Source organism: Rhinatrema bivittatum, chromosome 17 (assembly GCF_901001135.1).
Source record: "Rhinatrema bivittatum chromosome 17, aRhiBiv1.1, whole genome shotgun sequence".
Lineage (NCBI taxonomy): Eukaryota > Metazoa > Chordata > Amphibia > Gymnophiona > Rhinatrematidae > Rhinatrema > Rhinatrema bivittatum.
This window is the reverse complement of record NC_042631.1, coordinates 15090266-15110850: the sequence shown is the minus strand read 5'-3', so window position 1 is coordinate 15110850 and position 20585 is coordinate 15090266. Positions and strand designations below refer to the sequence as shown.

General features: G+C 39.8%; 1 protein-coding gene across 3 annotated transcripts in view; it reads right to left on the bottom strand.

The window, feature by feature from the left end:
• DNAJC24 (DnaJ heat shock protein family (Hsp40) member C24) overlaps window positions 1-20585 on the bottom strand; it is a 39919-nt gene that overhangs the window by 9567 nt on the left and 9767 nt on the right. For all 3 annotated transcript variants that reach the window (XM_029583140.1, XM_029583142.1, XM_029583141.1), the window contains exon 3: window positions 9989-10127. In XM_029583140.1, coding sequence (XP_029439000.1) covers window positions 9989-10127 — 139 coding nt within the window. The remainder of the gene's footprint in view (window positions 1-9988; window positions 10128-20585) is intronic.

Sequence of the window (20585 nt, the reverse complement as noted above, 5' to 3'; positions counted from 1 at the left end):
GGATGTGTAAGAAGTCTGAGAACCAGAGCATGTTTGGATTGTGGATGGCTTTGTGTGTAAGGGTGAGGGTTTTAAATTGAATTCTGGCTGTGATGGGGAGCCAATGGAGTTGTTTGAGAATAGGTGTGATGTGTTCTTTTCTGCGTGTGCCTGTTAATATTCGTGCAGCTGCATTTTGTAGCAGCTGCAAGGGAGCAAGGCTGTTCTTCGGGAGACCTAGGAGTAGAGCGTTTGAGTAGTCTATTTTATATGGGAAAGTGTTTAGTTTATGACTAAGACCTTGAGTTATCTGTCGTAACACACATATTAAATGCCCAGGATACTAAAGGGTTTCGCCCAGTGGTTAATACCGATCACACTGTTTAAAACTAGCAGTAACCTCATTTAATATTAATGAGTTGCTTTGCATGTATTTGCATGCAACACCACTCATTAATATTTTTATCATACTACTTCACTTCAACATTAATGTGCAGTAGTGCACAAACCAGTAAAGCTAATGTAGCATTAACACACGAAACACGTATCAACACATTTCTAACCTACATCAAAATGAAGACTGATTGATATGTGCAGAAGATGGACAGAGTGAGTTTTGTACTGTTATCCAGGCTAACATGGTGATTTTTGATTTGCACTATTGTATATGCTTTTAGGTTTAAATAAAAATCCTTGATTACAACCCGACTATATGTAAAATCTGTGAATGCTTGAGAAAGACGTACTTTGAGCTCCTTAGTGTGAAGATTACATAATTTGAGACTTTTGGGTCTACAAGCAGATTTGCTATAGTAGTGAGTTTTGCCAATTACCAATAGCATTGACAGAAAAAAGGAGATGAACATATGATGATGTGCGGAGATAATCTATAGAAAAAAGGTTTTAGCATATATGGAGCCTGACACCATGTGCACTTACCTAAAACTGCTTAGCCGCTATAGAAAGTCTGTTTTCCACACACAGGAAAAGAAAGCAATCAGAGAATTCCGGAGAGATACAGTAAGTTCCACATGATGTGGGAGATCATGGGAGTTCATGACTGTTGGTGAATCTGTGCTGAAGGCTGAGAATGACTCCACACTTGAACTGAACAAGAAAGAGGCCCAGCTAGTTTATCTGCAAAGTGTAAAGGCTTCCAGGGAATTCCTCGGAAATGGAGCCAATAAGTTCAGTAGTAACTGTGAGTGCAACTCTTGAGTCAGCACATTTATTTATTTATTTAAATTTCTTAGGTGCCAATTCAAAATAAGGCCCCAGGTGACCTACAGCAGCTTTAAATGTGATGCATCAAGCTTTATTAATTATCATGGTCTCTTTTAATAATCTGGAGGCAGGGGCTTAATGTATGATTGTATAGAGGAGTATATCGTGCGTTATGGGATTCTAAAGAAGGCTGATGGGTAATAAGGAAATGGATTAAATAAGGGGGATAGAACTAGACAGTCTGAAAACTCAAGCTAGAAGACACCTGGAAGCACATAACAAAATATCCATAATGTTAACAAAGATAAATTAAATGCAGCACATTCTATGCTGAGCGGTACAGTATCAAAGTCAAATATTCTGGAGAATGATAATCGAGCTATGGGTAATTGTTCATGCACAGAGCATGCTATTTAAAATGAGTGAATGCATGAGATAAACTTGCATGCAACAGAAATAGTATATGCAAATCTATTTAATGCACATGCACTGTGGCTATCCTGAAACCCTGACTGGCTCAGATCCCCCCAGGAGAGATTTGGGAACCAAGATTTTTGGGTAATTTTACAACTCCAAGTTTGTTCTGAGAAGATTCAAGCAGAAATTACAAAAGGGGTATGTTAATTGCCAATGCTAAAATTATATTGTATATGTTTATTCTTACTTGATTAATTGCAATTATTACAAATGTAAAACAAAGCAATGTACAAATAAAATTAGTAAAACAATTTAAAATGAAGTAACATAAAACATATCAAAAAATAAAAAGGCAAACATAAAATAATAAAATTATAAAAATAAAACCAAAAGTCAGGTCAATATACATAAATAAGATAAAAACAAATGAGTAAAACAATACAAAAGAATAAAATATAACCAGAAAAGCAGAGAATCAGGCCAGGTGTAAACAAAATGTGAGAAGGCATGTACAAGCGATTTCAAGTATTACTCAAATGTGGGAAAGCTTGTACAAACAAGTAAGATTCAAGTGCTTTCCTAAATTTTATGAACTCTTTCTCCAGACGAATGTTGAAAGAAAGGAGTTCCAAAGACAAGAGGATAAATGAGAAAAGCAAATAGATCTTGAACTTTCAAAACGAATGTTTCAAATAGAAGGAAGCACTAGACATTCTTGTTGCGAAGACAGTAGCAGTCGAGACAGAAGATAGTTTATAAGTTATTTCTCCCTATGTTGCACAATATAGTGGTAGTGTTGGTGTTTGAGGTAGTTATAGGTGGATCGTTGAGCCTGACCACGCCCCCCCGGGGGAAGATCCCGAGAGGGACCACCAGTCAGGCTCAGAGTTAGGAGACAGACACACACTAGTTCTTTTATTAGACAGTATACGGAACCACCAGAGGTGGCAGTAGTGAGCTGGAAGTGCCCGGCAGGGCTGTAGTCCCTCAGGTACTGGAACAGTGATCCTGGATAACTGAGCTGTAGAGAAACTGAATATAGTGAGTAGGCTTGGTATGCAGAGTTCAGGAACAGAGCCTTGATGGTAACACTCACACAATAGTCACTAGAAGTAGTCCAGGTGTTGGAATGAGTTAGGCCCTCGAGGAGCGAGTACCTGGTTCCAGGGAAAGCTCTGAGAGAGAGAATGTAACTCACTGGTGTAGTAGGCAGCGATGGCTTCCAGGCAGAATAAGTATTCAGCAACCAATCCGGGAACATGGGCCCTCGAGGAGCGAGTACCGGTTCCTGACTGTGACCTGAAAAACAAAGAGAGCGCGAGGCCCCCGAGGAGCGGGTACCCCTGGTAAGTCCGAGGAGGCAGAGTAGCTTAGGTAGTGGAACCCTTGCTAACTCCCTTAGTTAGCGATTTCTAAGACCTTATATATCCGGAACGGATGACATCATGTCAGGGGGACGCCCCTGAGATTCGCGCCACTGCTGGTACATCAGTCGGGGCCGCACTGCGCCGCGGCCTTAGGCTCCTGTGAATCACGGCGGATTGCAGTGTCGAGCCGCTCCGGAGACACCGGAGGGAGTCGGCGGAATGACGCCGCGGCAGCCAACCTTCCATTAGAGCAAGAGGGAGTCGCCAAGGAAGGCGGAGTGGAGACGTCGAGCAGCGACGGTCGCAACAGGTAGTCTGCTCCCAGAGAAGTTAGTTTTGTTTAAATTATATAGCAAAACATTTTTGTGAATTAAATAAAAACATATGAACACATTAGGGTTTGAGCTTTCCATTCAGAGATTAAAATGAAAATTCACCAAGAGTCCTTCAAATTGAAGAACAACATGAAGTAACGACAGCAACCTGCTTCAAAGTAAAGCTTTATAAGGGCTCGCACTGGGTCTTTTACAGGTTTAAAACATTTTCAGTTTCTTCTGAGGAGATTCATTGCTCAGACTTCTTACAAGACACAAGCAAGGCCGCAGGCAGCTTAACAATGCCAGCAAAGCCTCCATGCACTCGCGAATGTACATTTGTATTCCGCACACACGTCCTGGGAAATACTACAACTTGGTCTGGCTGAAGTTAAAAATCAAAATACTTGGAGCTGCGGCAGGACTAGTACAAAAAAAAAATCTGAGCTAATTCAGATGGAAACCACCCAACTCCCCTCTTCCTTCTGCTGTCTTGATTCTAAGCGGTTAAAAGTTTTCAAAAGCTTCTCCTTGTTAGAGAAGCTCACTGGTACGAGACAAAAACTGGAGCACTCGTGATCACCCTTTTTCAGCACCGCATTCGGATATCACGCTGATAGCATGAACCAAAAAGACTGCCGACAAGAACAGGTGCGACACCTTTTTCCTTCAAAAAGCATGAAAGGAACATGTGATCCTGGAATGAGATCAGAAAAAGAAATACTGCCAAGAAATAGGAAGATTAGTTTTGAAGGATCTAGCTAGCACTTCTCATTAATAAATGCAATATAAATAATATGCTGATTATTGTTCATAAAACAAACTTGGAATACTACTTTATAATGCAAGCAGATAACTTGCGTTTGGATAGCAAAAAACGGATTTGCTATCCTTCGATTTGCGACTACTGATATATTTACATTGAAGAAAAAAAATTTTAAACTTCAAACATTCTAAGCAATGCATTTGACTTAGATAAGCCTCCTTTGCACAAAGAAAGATATCAGAATTACTAATCCAACCAGTCTTAACTTCGGCAGCAGAAATTAATCTTATTTTGTGAAATTCAGAGGTGTGAAAAACCTATGCACAGGAATAAATCTCCATAGGATAGAATGGGCCAAACAGCATTTCTGCAACCTAAGCAAAAAACGTTGAGGATCTCCAGAGAGTCAACTATTGATAAACTCTCTTACGTGAATGGAAAGTGTTTCTAATGTGACTGCAGCATGAAACTCCTGTAGTACTTTTGTGTCAGAACACCACAGTACTTACAGATAGATTTTGATAGCCTCATCTTCTAAATCTGCACCGATGAAACGAATGACATCGAATTACAAAAGGCAGGATCCTTTACGAAACCACCGCAACGAAGTAGCATCTCCAAAAGTGAATGCTGCTGCTAGTACGGCTATCAGGATCTGGTTTTAGCCATTAACGTGGCAGTGCCAGTTTCTATGCAAACAATTTTGTGGCTCCGAGAGGCCTTTTCCTTGCACAGACTGAATGGTCACGGATTACGGTTATGCTTACCGGGCTGCTTCGGAAGCACTAAAATCTCCCTGCAGAGGAAATTCCAGCAGTGAGAGAAAAAGCAAACTTTTTTTTTTTTTTTTGGTTGTTCAGCAACTGGGCTGAGTGCCAGTGAAGCATTTGGGCCCAGTTTCAACCATTAGCTATGTTAGAATTTCTGATCCCCCTGATAATCCTGAGAACAGAAGCACACAGTGTAAAAACTCTCTGTGTAAACATCCCGAGCCATGCCTTCAAACTGCTGCTATGCTATATTAATAGGGAAACAATGGGAGAAAATCACTAGGATAAAGATAACTCAGTTTTCCCCTGATTTTTTCTCCCCCCCCCCCCCCATTTTTTGTTATAATAGGAGAAATTCCCAGGAAAAATAAAATAACAGAAAATGAAAATGAAGGTCCCTCTATATTAATCAGTGTATCAGGGAAAAGAAATCCATGTTTTGGAAACCAAAACAATAGTCAGCTGTGTAAAAGAAAGTGGACAGTTCTATACCTATGCCGATCTTAAATCGTTTCAACAAGTTTCATGTTCTTAACTTATTGTATGAAATCTTTTTCCATTTTTGTTTGCATTGCCGCAACTTTTACCCTGCTGCCCAGACTCTCTCAAAGGATTTCTCGGCTGCCCAAGCAATGGCAAGAGATGCTGCAAACTTTATTTTTGTAATCTGTTTTGGGCTACAGTAGTTATTCGCACACAAATACGAATGGGAAATGCTTGTGTGCGCTCTTCAAGCAAACAAAAAAAATGAACACAATTCTCTGGTATGAAAAAGCCAAATAAATACCCCTTAAAGGTCAAAGTATTTTTATTTAAGCACTCTGTTTTCTAATTTTATTTTGTAATTTTTACAGTCTACAAAATTTCACAGCTATGATACGTGCAGATCACATCATCACTGAATACATAAAATGTACATAAAACATCTGAAAGTGTAATACTCTGCAATAAAGTTTTAACTTATTTATCTTCAAATACATTATTAAAACGGCATGGTTTTTTGTAGTTTTCAGAAGGCTAAATAATATGTTTGCAAATCCTCTGGTAGGTAGCACATTCCACTTGGGGCTGTGACTACAAAGGTCCTCAAACACGACTCTTGTAGTCCCACCTTTGTATTCTTTATTCTGCCTCTTCACTGCATTTACATATATTTAGTATATTTTCAGAGGTATCCTCAAAGCACCCTCACAACATTCAAAACAAGTTACTTTTCCCATTTTTTGGTGTGTGTGGGGAAAATCAAGGAAAAATGTTCTCGTTATAAAAAAAAAATTATTTTTTCTATTTATTGTTATTATAGAGAGAACAATAATAGAATGAAAAGTGACAAAAAAAAATCACCTGAAATAGTTACAAAGAAAAAAAAAAAGGAATTCCACCAAACAGATCCCAAAAACAAATTTGTGATTCGGCATCTGCATTAGCCCTTAAGTACTAGGAGATTCGAAAAACGAAAGAGCAGCGTATCAAGTAGAATGCGCCACATTAAAGGGTGAACCACACCATTACACAAGAGAAGCTTTCCACTAGAATCACTGAACATTATTCTGCACCACCTCTTGTGCTTGAATACTCTCTTCAGATTCAATAAAAATTCTCAAATGATCAAGTTCAACGAAAATACACCTAGTATTTTGATATCTTATTAAACATTTGCATGGCTACCCTACGTAACATCTCAGCTTCTGTTGGGATCAGTCTACCAAGTAAAGCAGTAAACTTCCTGAGACAATCTTGGATATGTCTAAAAACATCTGGACAGATGCTTATTCTTAAGCCAAAAATGTCTTTCAAGTGGCAGCGAAAATAACGAAGCAAGATCAGTGACTTGCCATGATGAAAAACTAAAGTCATGAACGGTGTTGCTGACTTTTTTTTCTTACTGGTTGATCTCTCAAGAAAACCAGTCAGGACTAAAACTGTCCAAAGTCAATTTCCAAGCGTTCAGACTTAAGGATGTAACTCAGAAGAGGCACACGTTTGCAGTTCAAAAATAGATTTGCAGGCCAACTTCCCCTCCATCCCTCCTCCTAAAAGAAAATTCCAGTTCTGTAATTTGCAAAATCTGGCTCTAAAATGGTCCACGTGCCAAGATGTGTTCACTTTTAGGAGCACAGCCCAGACATTGCTTTATTTTTACACTGCTGGAACCCAAAAACAATCTGGTCAAAGATGGGTAGAAAACTAGGCAGGAAGGATCGCTGCAGGAGACAGAAAGTGCTACGATGCAACTTCTCTTCAGTTAATATAAGAGTTTCCATACTGGACCAGACTAAGGGTTCATCAAGCCCAGTATCCTGGTTCCGACAGTGGCCAATCCAGGCCATAAGTTCCTGGCAGAATTCCAAATTACATTCCCTGAGGCCATGATGGTTAGGGAGTGTAATAGAAATAACATTTTCATTTTGCAAAATTTCAAGAATATTCCAGAAAATTCAACTATTTACTAAAAACTTTAATGGAAGATTATGCGAGAAAGGCCAAAAGGTAAATTCTTACTTGATTTTCTTCTTTCCTTGAGTCCTGTTAGACCAGTCCATTACACCAGGGATTTCCCCATTCCTCTGTCAGAGATAGAGGATTAATCTCTTTGATGACTTCACTCTTTGTCATAAAGGGGAGTGGTTGTAGGCCTGGCCAATAATTCCCCTGTCAAAGCAAACAGACAAGAAAGACCCTATTCTCTACCCTTACATGAATCAAGTTTTTTTTGTTTTTGGTTTTTTTTTGCTCCCTTGAGCTTACTCCCACCCCTCAGGTGAGGTACAGAGGGTAGAGAGAGAAAGGAGGATTAAAAGAAGACAGACAGTGGCTCCCGTCCTTCTGGATGGGGCTTGAATTAGTCCAGCAGGACTCAAGGAAAGAAAGTCATCAGGTAAGAATAATTAACCTTATTGGCTGCCAGACCAGTCCATTACACTAGGGAGATACAAAAGATACCCCCTTAGATAGGGCCCCAGACCCGAAGGCCTGTGAACGAGAGACATTGGGAGCTGCTTGGTGTGTGCCTGTGAAAGAGGGTCTACAATCTCAGGCTGACTGGAAATGAAAAGCTTCCAGGTATGGAGAGGGGAGACATTTTTATATCCTTATTAGCTGTAATTATTGTGTGTTTGAAATGTCTACTGTTTTGAAATATTTACTGATTTGGGGGGGGGGGGGGTTATCCTTATTCTTCTTAATTGATAGGTCATGTTCTATTTGTCATCTGTTTGAAATGTACTTTTCATTAGCATGGTTTCCTCACTGTTGTGATGGATTTGTATTTCTTGATTTTGTTTTATGAGAATGGTGCTATTTCTGTTTTTGATGGAGTTGCGCTGCATTTGAGTCTGGCTTTTAGTGGTTTCCAGGCCAGTTTTTTTGTCTGCACCTTACTATTTATACTTTATGGCTGCATATGTGACTGAGGTGAGGGTAGTCCGCTAGCCGGGAAAACAACCTGTTGGCTTGAAGGTTTTTCTGATTTTGGTAGAGGCTGGAGATCCATGATTGAAGGGACGCCTTGGGTGCTAAAAATGATGGCGCTTAAGCCTGCTCGATACCGAAATGCCTGCAGCAAGTGGTGGAGATTTGACTGCTGTGTCAAAGGACTGGCCCCACCCTGCTCTATCGGGCCCCGCCCTATCAAGGTCATCCCGCCCTCCAGCTAACCTGCTACTGTTCATGTGTTTAGATTTTAATTCATTTTATTGTAAATCGCTTTGATTGCCATATAAAAGAAAGATAATAAATTACGTTTTAATAAAGTAAACTGCTTCTCTAATGGACCATTATCACAGATATTTATAGGGAAAAACGGCACTGCAATTGGCACATGAAATTCTCTCTTGTTATAGTGGGGGAGTTTCTTGCAGTACAAATTTTCTGAGCCAAATAATATGATAAAGGCACTAAGCCGCTCTACGTGCTGCTTTAACTGAACATTACTTCCTGTCTTGGGTCTCCCAGCTGAGCTATGTTACACTGACTGACTAAAGGACTGAGGGGTAACATATTCTAGGAACACTGTTAAAGGATCAGAGACAGAGAATGCACCTAACGTCTGTAAATACTTTTAAAATAATAAAAAAAATGAGATATACACCCATACACACACCAGCTCCTGACAGTCTGGGGAAGATTAGCAGCCAGACAGCTAAAACCATTGCACGAAGGAAAAGCTTTCTGGAATGCCAGGGTACAATGGAAACAAATTCAATAAGAAGCTGCAGAGATCGTGGGCTTTTAGCAGACACAGGGGCACACGGTACTGACTTCATGTGGATGCTGGGCCAGAGTGCTTTCCCCACAGGCAGAACACTATTATTGACTCCCCCCCCCCCCCATTAAACATGCAGGGAGGGTGGATATACATTTATTGAAGGTTTTAATGGAAAGCTGAGGGACTCCTATCCTGAGGCCAGAGCAAAAAAAAAAAAAAAAAAAGACAGCAACCCATGTGTGACCGAGCTGACCTACATTTTCCCCCCTTTCTTGCTTATAGTAGCCTGTCACTGTTTTATGAAGCTATTTTCTGAGAAACATGAAAGAAATACAGACCAAGTGCCAGGCTAATGTGTTTTGTGGGAAGGTTATTTACATTGTGCCACATGAGGACGTGAGTTGCACACTGGCATCGAAGATGGACTATTACAGATATTCTAAACTCCAAGAGACAAAAAGTGCTTGTATGATTTTAAGGCCTACATAAACATATATAAATATGTAACATTCCTCCAGACTGAAAAATATGAGGAGATACCAGGATTAAATCTTTAAAGGAATGTGTGTGTTTTAGCAAATAGCTGATGAAGAGGAAGGCACTAAAATCACATTGCAGTTCTTAACATATGCATAGGTTTGCCTGCCAAAGCTTTATCTGATTTCTGTTTAGAATCATTAAAGATTTGAAAAATGTAAACAACAAAACAAATGAAATATACAAAACTAGAAAACATACTTTGGTCCTTACTTCAAGCACTGACGTGTGTAGTAGCTTATTCAAAAAAGAAAAAAAAACAAAACAACCCCACACACACACACACTCCTAAAACATTTAATTAGCAATCGCAGAAAAAATTACTTGATAATATTGTTCAGCTGTTACTCTCGAAGCTGTGCTTTAAAAAGCTGCTGCCGCTACACAGCTCCTCAGCAGGGACCTACCACGCTGCTGTAGGTCATATTCTTTTTTTCTCTCCTCGTTCCCTAGAATCTTCCACGCCTGATCAATTTCGATGAACCTCTGCACGCGCTTTTCCACTTCCCCTGCTGGCACATCTGTGTTCTGTTTGTCTGGATGATACTGCCAATCAAACAAAGGAAAAAAAAAAAATCAATAGCAAATCTCAGGGAGGGTGGTGTGAACCAAGGTGCCAAGGAAAACGAGATGACAGTGTTGGGCAAAGGCGATTACTGCCAGGTTAATTAGACCACTGGAAGAAGCAACACGTTCACCAGTGGCCTGAAAGTCACAATGTGCACTGATAGCATTTTCTGGATAATTTGCTGATGGAATCATTAGGCTTATGGACAATTTGCCCGGGAAGGATGACTGCCGCAGACAAGAATAGAGCACATAGAAAAATAAGGTAAAAACGGAGCAATGCCTTTCATAGATTAAGTAATTCTTTAATACTACCTCACACTGAGCAAAATTCAAACCAGAGGTGGCTCACTGTTGACTAACAGATTAGCAATAGATTGCTGGTGTTTCATACAGTTGGTCTTAAAAGGCCATGAGTGTCTAAGGCCAAATCAAATCGGACTGTATAAGTTAGTTTTTTTTTCCTAGTTGTCAACATCTGTTGCAAACTGATGAAAATAAATTCCTCACTTATCTAAGATATTCTGAATACCTCCGTTCCTAAAATCCTGCATTGGGGAAACTCTGCTTTCAGAACTATTATGCACAGATACCAAATTCAGTGTACAACATGAGTGTTTCAATGTTGAGAGATTCAGGCTACTCCATTCATTGATCAGAACGGCAGTGAGAATTACAGCTCACAACTATCGACGTCTCTGAGCTCAAGCCTGCACTAGTATTAACATGTGGCAATCTTGTGAGCTAGAGAATGTCTATTTGCTTCACATAACGAATAAAAAACACACAAACCTTTCTCTGTGGACAGCCAATATTTATACACTTTATCTATCTTCCACCTTTTGTGACACTTCAAAGCGGATTACATTCAGTACTGTAGGTATTTCTCCATCCCTAGAGGGTTTACAAAATCAACAGGGAGACTTACAAAGCTGTGAAATTTTATCTTGGGAGGGGAAAAAATACTGCATGGGATTATTTCCACGATGTTTTGCCCCCACCCCTCTCATGAGAAAATATTGCGGTGGGCTTTGTTGCTGAAAAATTATGCTAGAAAAAATATTGCGGGGATTTATTTATTTAGACATTTTATATACCATCGTTCAATGTAAAGATCACAACGGTTTACTAGAGTAACATTCATAGCTATAAATCAGCAAATAATGATGGGTTACAGAGGTTGTATTCATAAATAGGCATTAACATCTATCAAATGAAATATTCCAGTGCATATTAACTAAATATCTAGGGCATAAGATGAGATGTACAGAAAATAAATTAAAATAAATTTCACATATTAGTCAGTATGTTGAGATTTTTACAAACTCTTTACATTTGCTCCTCATTCATCAGTATCTCTTGTCCTTGTAGATCTCTACAATCTGATGTTTTTAATGTTAGGTTGTATGCATTCTTGAACAGCCATGTTTTTAGCTCACATTTAAATCTCTTTCTGTCTGGAATCAAATGTGACATCTCTGGTATGGAATTCCAAAGTTTTGGGCCCGCTATGGAAAACACACGATCTCTTACATGTGTCAGGTGTGTGCTCCATATTGTGGGCACAGTCAGTAGTCCTTTATTTTGAGATCTTAAGTGTCCGCTGCGGTGTGTATGGTTGTAGTGTCACGCCTATCATACCGGTGGTTACTTGAATGTATGATTTTGAATATTAACATTAATACTTTAAAATAGATTCGGGATTTTACTGGCAGTCAGCACAGTGAAATCAGCAAGGGTGTAATGTGATCAAATTTCCTAATTCCTAACAAAAGTCTTGCAGAGACATTTTGTAGTACTTGTAATGGTTTTAAGAGACATGCGGGAAGACCGAGAAATAAGGAGCTACAGTAGTCTAGGTTTGAGAAAATTAGAGTTTGCAATACAGTTTGGAAGGCTTTGAAAGTTAATAAAAGTTTCAACCGGTGTAAAATACGGAACTTAGCAAGGTTCTCATCTAGCTGGATACCTAAATCCTGGTACTTGATTTGAGAGAGTAATTTGAAAAATTAGCCAGGTCTAGAGCCATTAGTTTAGCTATCGAAGAGTTTCTACTTAACCAAATGATTTCAGTCTTTTTAGGGTTTAATGTTAGTTAAGTTGTGTTATCTCCTGCTGTATTGCTTTCATATAGGATGAAAGGGTCAATACTGTATTTTCAAATGATTTGGAGAATGGAATGTAAAACTATGTCTTCAGCATACAGGAAGAATAATTCCTAAGCATAGTGGGATCATTAAGATATTGAATAGTGTTGCCGAGAGGGCTGAGCCTTGAGGAACACCTGTATCAATATGGAAAGTATCAGATATGTGATTGCCCAGTTTGACTTGGAATATTCTATTATAGACAGATAGGAAGAAAACCATTTATGAACACTACCTTCGATCTCAATGTTGCTCAATTGATGGCACAATAGGGTATAGTCCACAGTGCAAAGGCAGCTGTTAAGTCAATTAGCACGAGAAAATAAGATTCATCCTCATCAAATTTTCTGCATGCAATCCATTAATTTCAATAGAGGGTGGATTTACTGGCAAAACACACTCCATATCACATGATAATCAATAATCACACCCTTTTCACAGCTTAGTAAATACAGTAAAGGTCTTAGCTTGTACCTGAGAAAAGGAGGGCGACGTGACTGCCCTAGGACAACGGCGTGTTAAAGGCATTTAAATCCTGGCTTCCCTGTCTTTGACCTGCTGCTCTGACCACTAGGTTACTCCTCCACTCTCTTTGGGTGCATATAAATATTATAATCTACTATAACCTGCTCCTCAGTCTCCCACTGAACCATCTCTCTCCACTGTAGTCTACTCACAATTTGGCTGCACAACTTATCTTCTATCAATGTTGCTACGCCCATATAATGCATCTTCTCATGTCACTACATTGGCTTCCTATCCACTTCTGCATACAATTCCAAGCTTTGTCTTACTCATCTACAAGTGCATTCATTCTGAAGCTCCTCATCACCTCTCTATAACTCTCCTTCTGAACGGACTTCATTCATCAGGAAAGTCACTCTTATCTATGCACATTTCCTCCATCACCAACTCCTGACTCCAAACCTTGATGTGCCCTATTCCAGGAAGAGATTTACTGACTTAGTACATCATGCTTTTTCTGTAGCCTTATTCAAATCAACTTTGAGGTTGAGTTTAGATCTTAACACCTGCTGCTCCTGATCATAGCCAACAGCTTCAATCTTTTCCTTACTAAATAAAATTCCCAAAGTCTATTTGTCCTGCATGCTCATCTTAACTAGACTGTAAACTCCAAGATGCAGGGACTGTTACTTATGTGTATTTACACAGTATTGCGTATGTCTGGTAATACTAAAGAAATGATAAGTAGCAGTAGTAAGAATTGGTTTTATTGTTAATGGTAACATTTTCTCAGAAATACCATAACAAGCTATGAGATGAGTTGCTTATAGCAGCAGGTTACCAACTCACATCAAGGTTCAATGGCAAGGACGTCATCAACCAGAAAATAAGCCTCTGAAAATAGTACTGGGCTGATTGGTTAAATGTAGCCATCTAAATTTCACTAGCTGGCTAACTTTAGCAGACCAAATTGTGGACAGGCTCTGGGGGCAAGGCTAGGTTAGGAGGAGAATTAGTCAGGACACAGGAGCCCTTCCCTCCCTCCTGCCAGCCAAAGATTTATGGCGCTCCATTCAGCACCGAAAAGGCAGGCCAGGAGACGACAGCATGCTCTGGAATCGTTAAGTACAGATTACGGAGAGGTGGTGTGTGGAAGGAGAGGGGGGAATCAGAGTTTTACAGTGAGAATTGAGAGGGGGATTGGGGCTTGTAGAGGGTTTTTTTTTGTTTTTATATTAACTATTGGGAGACAGATTAAGAGGGGGTGACTGGGGTTAATGGGAGATTTTTTTTGTTACTCTTTGGGTGTCTAGAGGAAGGGAAAAGATGCAGGAGATAAATTTTTTATGTATTTCATTTTGTTACACTGAGAAATAAAAAGGACTTAGCTGATTCACTGTTCCCCAGTTACATTTTCTTAATCTTGCTGTTCAAATTTTGACCAGCTAGATTTAAGAGAATATTTAGCTGTTCTGTCCAGCCAGTTAAAACATACAGTGAAACCTCCAGACCATTAAAGGTTAAAAACAAAAAATGTTTGCCGTGACACCGAACCTTTACATTAAAAATAGCTGAAACAGAGGCTCAAGGAGAGACAGCCTATACCTACAACCCACAAATGAAGACCCCTAGGCTTCACTCAGATGAAATGCTTGGCTGAAGAGAAATGTCTTCAGGTGTTTTTTGAAAAGTACGAAGACAAGGCCACTTAGAGACTCTTTGAAAGCTGACCTCACTGTACAGGCAGTAAAATCATCAGCAATCTCCTGTAACCACTAGGCTGTTAGAGAGAAAGTGGCTCTGCTATAACGATCTCCTGTTCTGAGAATGGGCTGGCTTATGATCGCTAACCCCTTACTCAACCTTCACAATATATTCAGTTGTACGGCTGTAAGCAACTCATCAGAAGGTATGCCTCACTCTTAGCTGCTCACATTGAGAACATGCTGGTATTTTATTAATTCCTAACACCTACCAGTGCTAAAAAAATAATGATCTTATAGTAGGGTTATCCTTTCAGTTACCACAGTCTGTATTGCAATATCATAATTTAAGGCTTCTAGTTAATGAAATTTGAGTTCATGGGCAAGAATTCCTGTGTTGTTCTTGTCTTCAATGCTTAAAATGTCAATTTTGTGATTTCTACAGTTCCTTTTCTATGTATAGTTCATTAATTTTAGAGTATATTAAAAGCATAAAATAATATAGTGGCCATACTTTTTATTTTCTAATGTCCAAATGTAAGTAGTCAATCCAATGACAGCTAATAGTCATTTGAGATTCTTTAAAAATGCTGATGTATGTGTTAAGTGCCCATGGTTCAGCAACCACTTAAAATTGGCCTTTAAACATGGGATAATTTAAAAGCGCTGAATTAGTTTTTAAATTGCTTCACATCGTGGCCAGCAACTGAGAAAATTCTAAACAGTGGTCACTTTCTGTAATGACCCTCTTTAAAACACTTGCTTATAACTAAATTAATTCTTGTCCAATGTGTGTTATACATAACTAGTCACATGTTGTATACTAAATTTGAATAGCAAGTACTTCTGTGTTTCCCTAGCCCAGTGCCTCTTACAGAGATGGATCCTAGGATCAGAATTTTAACCTTTATTTAATGGATTTATGTATGGCCTGCCCTAGTGTGCCTTTATTTTTGCTCCAAAAAACTACCTATGAAAAGAAAACAATTTATTTGAAAACAGTAAATCATAAACACAACACTTTTAGAGTCTGCCATCTGTTAGCTGGAGGTATTCAAAGATGGTAGCAGTAGCAAAGATAATAATAATTGGCATTTTTATGGCCCCTTTCACCCCAATAATATATTGACTTGCTTGACAGACAGTACTCAAACGTGTCTGCAGCCACCTCAGGTATGGAAAACTGCCCGGATTTTGTGCATGATCTGTCTACGATGTTTGAAAGGGAGAGGAAAGGAACAGATCAAGAGCATGAGGCCCATCCACATCTCCTGCTCAGCTTCTTGCTCAGAGATCCACAGGGAGGTGGCTCTTTGTGTCCACCACTCTTCTCTGTAAAGAAAGATTTCCTTCGGCTGGTCTCGAAACCTTGTTCCATGCCACCATTAGCCAGTAAACTAGTATAGTCCAGGCCCTAAATTCTGGACACCAATATTTATTTATTAGTTTTTATATACTGACATATCTTTTATCTCGTTCCAGTGTCGTCATTTAACCTCTGCTTTGAGTTATATTGCGATTTTGGTATTACAGAGAAGTAGAACACCATTTAATTTGCCTACTTCTAAGTAATAGCGTTTACGGAAGACATCTAGGGGGCACATGCCCTGTAATATCTAAGAGTGATATGGGAACTCTGAGCTGGGACTGGGGAAACCTTATGCTGGTTTTCCCAGTGCAGTGGTGCCCTCCGTAACCATGGATGCTGGAGAGCAAACGATAGACTCCTAGGCATCTACCACGAGGCACCTGGGGGACTATGTAACTTAGCTACAGTTTGGAAGATTCTATGGCCTTATCTGAAGGATTCAGTGATGGGATGCGAATACCAATGAGCTTGTGATTGGAAAATACCTAAGGTAACAGGGTTGTTTGGAGGAGATTAATATCTAAATGCAGAATTCCCCTCCCCCGCAGATTTTGTTGGGAGGGAGGCAGAGCAAAGCGATGGCATCTGATAAGTACTTCCAAGAGACTTGGACTGGCCATTGTCAAAGACAAAATACTGGGTTTGGATGGACCAGTGGTCGGCCCCAATTTGGTATTTATGCTCTTAGGATAACTTTGGAAGGGGAAGAATGGGGAGAGTGTGGTAATGGTGACACCTTATAAGGGAAGGAAGAGAAATAGTGATGGAAACAGCCTTGTAGGTGAGGGCTCGAAGGAGACGAGTGGTAATGGAAAAATAAAACAAAATCTGAAAACAAAGTTCCCTATTATAATGGTACCATTACTCTTGAGGGAACTGCATCATTGGGTAATACATTTTTCTGTACTGCAGTTTAAATGAGTTATCCAGATTCAGTTCCGACATAAAATAAGGAAAATTTTAAAATACTGTGCACAGAACTCCCCAAGGAGTCTGAAAAACATGACTTGAGCAAATCCATGCTCGCACGTTGACAACATAGCTTGGTCAGACGACATACCAAAACATTACAAGAAGAGAATAGACAAACTATAAGCAAAGCCAGCCCTACACTACACGAAGCTCTGGGCCTGTGTTTTCTAGGGCCTCATTTTGGACGACCCTTGATTCAGAGGCATGTGAAGGAACTTGCTCAAGGTCAGAGACTGCCTCCTAGTTGCTTGCACTGTTAGGGAGGAATGAGTTTTAGGGGAAGGGACATGTACTACGATCCATAAATTGAGGCCAAAACATAACCCAAATAAGTTATAGAGCAGCGACATAATTCTCTGGAAAGAATTAGAAAAAGGCAAACATGGCTGTGATGCGATGCTCTAATTTAGAAACATCAAAGAGACACAATACAAAAAAACCCCAGAAGTTTTTGAGCAGTAAACTTGGGACCTGATTTATGCGGGATCAACTCCCATTCTGTACTTTTATAAGCTTTTGATAAGTCAGGTCTCCAGATTTAAAGTACAAAGGAACATACCGAGCGCAAACACACACAATAAGGTTTCAGAAAAAGAAAATCATATAAAAAAGCAACTTAGAGGAACAATTCACTTTGTAAGTAATGTCTCTTGCATTCTTGAAATGTTTAAATGTACAAATAAGACAAAAGTCAAGTGCTCCGTGTACACATGATAAATACGGAGGCCTGCCCAGGATTTCTGCTTTCATTGAATACACCCAGGAAAGCTGACCTACTTCTCTAAAACATTACAGCTATCACTTTTATATGAAGAGAGGCATTAAATATCCACTAGGAATAAGACAAGACACTTCCCACAGCACGGTATATATGAATGGCATAGCTATTTAAAAAAAAAAAAAATACAGCATGAAAAACCTCACTGAATTTAGTCTAATGGCGGGTACTGTGAATAATCAAACCAGACACTTTCACCTTTCCGTGTCAACTAATGACACACATTTCATATCACAGTAAATTAAATATGAAATATGTTAACTGCAATTCAATTATTTCTCATTTAAACGCAGACACAGGTTGCATTAAGAAGTGAAAAACTGTGATGTCAATGAGTTTTACTACTTTAGCTAAATCTTGAAATTTCTTCGGAAGCAAGATCTAGAGAGGAAAATGATCTACCAAATTTAGCATGAAAGGCGGCCTGCTATAACTCTATAGAAACTTGGGTCTTCCTTCACAAACTCCTTTATCAGTCCGTGTAACGTTCTGCAGTAACTTGTAGCCCAACCCAGCAAAAACAAAAAAGGAGAAAGTCCTATTCTTTCCATGCAGCAGGATCTAATCGTTTACTGCTGTTGTGTGAAGGTCTTTTACAGTAGCTGTTCTGAGGCAACTCCCGGCACACTTTGCTCTATGGCCTACATGGTTCAACAGGTACTAATTAGGTAGCATGTTCTGCCATCGCTTTCAGACTCCTCTTTTGTTAATTGATCACTCTGCCAAATTAATGACCCTCCTGCATTGGCTCTGAATTCCCCGAGCTGCATTACCTGTGAGATACAAGGAGGGGGGAATATAAAGGTCACAAGCAAACTGTACTTGCCCAAGATTTGAAAGAAAACTAAAAAAACAAAACCCCACTATGCTGAAAGGTTAATTATGTGTACCTGGTTTCCACTAATATTCTCCTGAGCCCATAACACACTCAATTCCCCTAAGACCAAATTTACAATCTAGGATACTTTAAGGAATATAGCATCTAAAAATAGGTCTATCCTCCCGTAATCCTAATAATACAATCACTAGCAAGCAGCTATAACTTTGCAGTACAAAGAACATTACGAAAATAAAAGTGATCAATATTAGCAGCATGCAGAAAAAATGCTGACATGTGAAGTGACCACATTGAATAAGACGTCATTTTATGAGAATGTTTCTTATTTGTTTTGGGACCCAGTAAGTTCCATCGCAATCAACAATGTGCCTGATGCCATGAGCCTGCATCCGCAAATGTCTGGGGATTATTGCCTTCCCAATTCACTTAGTCCAGTCCTTGGGCTGGGGACCGTGCACCAGGGCTGCCATCACGGTTCCTGAACTAAGAACTACGGTGCCCCGTCCTCCTCTAGCTCCAGAGGCTGTGGGCGTGGCCTCCGCAGCATCCCTTGTCCCGGTCAAGGTCAACCTGGGAGGGCACCGAGGGAAAACTACTTTTCTTATGGAAGAAAATGGCTTTCAAAATAAGGACAGCAAACAAAAAACTATTGGTTACAAGATATACGGTAATTATGCTTTGGCTAATAGTAAGGAAATTAATCCAGAGCGTGGCACACTTCTAATTAACAGGACACTGGCACCTTCTCTGGTATCTAATAATAAGACTTTACACCTTTACAAGTATAAAAGGGAATTTTGCATTTGTGCCCCGGGCAGCAGATAAAATCCACTGAAGTTACTAACTCAGAGATAACAGGGTAAGGAAGCTTTTCGGGGAGGACACCTATGCACACAATTATCGGAGATTATTTGCAGTTCATATTATTACAAATCACTGTTATTATGCAGCACCAAATATGTCATTAAACACTTTATGAAGAAATGTTGTTACTACAGTGTGGTAATAAATGCCAGAATAATCAGAATACCAGGCTGCGCTTTCACTGTGTAAAGGCGACACAAACCACCGACGGCTCGACAGCACAAAAATTTCCAGAGAAAAATAACAGCTCCGTCCTGAATCACCGACTATAAAAGCAGGAAGGAAGCGGACTAGAGTAAGGCTTTATTCATTGGAAAGATGGATTCTGATGAACTCTAAGACACTACTGCCACCTAATGCTTCCCACTGAGCATCCGATAAGCCTTCCTCGGCAAAGCTGACTCCAGGGAGACACAGAAGCACCTGGAAAAAAAAAGTTTCCCGGCACAGGGCCTGAAACTCAGCCAACCGGTGTGGAAAAGACCCATGTGTGGTCACGTGTACCCGCTGCGGGGCCAGCCACAGTGCAATCCCAGGAACGGAGGGGCACATCATGGGCTAGTCCAGAATGGCTCTGTTCAAGTTTTACATTTTCCACAGCCCCCCGGAAAACAGGGACAATAATTAGTTGCCTCTCAAATCTTTGCTGTGTGTCATTTTCTGTATTGCTCAGTGAACTATTTTCATAATATCAGCACAGACTCCGAACATTCTCATTTATAAATAAATATGCGGCCCCGAGAAATACTAATGTTAAAGAAGCACAGCTGTTCCTGTCATAAATAAAGGGACTTTGAAAATTAATGCACCTGCCTTTCAACACTTTCTTTCCTTTAATTATTCCTTGGACTCACTCCGTTGGTCACCTCTTGACCTAGTGCCAGAACATACAGGGATACGGGATTGAACTGCAGAGAGCAGTGTTAGATTTCTCTCTTTGAGTGCCATAAAACCGGTGGGCACAAACGTTACGACTGAACAGTTCTCTCTACTTTGATTCAGTTTTCGTGATCTTTTTGGGTTTTTTTTTACTTTTATACAATCACGTGCTATGTTACATTTTCTTTTATTGGGGTTGTAATACATTTGGCATGCAGTTCAACTTCTGGTGTAGAGTGTCGTCACTGCTGTATCTCTTGCTCAAAGCGGTCAGCTCTGGTGTGAGCCTACAGTTTTGCACTGCATTCCCTGAAGTAGAGATTTCTCAAAACATGGTCCGTTTTGGATGTGGCCTTATACACTGCTCAGCTTCTTTGGATGCGTTTTGCCTTATTACTTTTCCAGCATTTTTATAAGCAGTA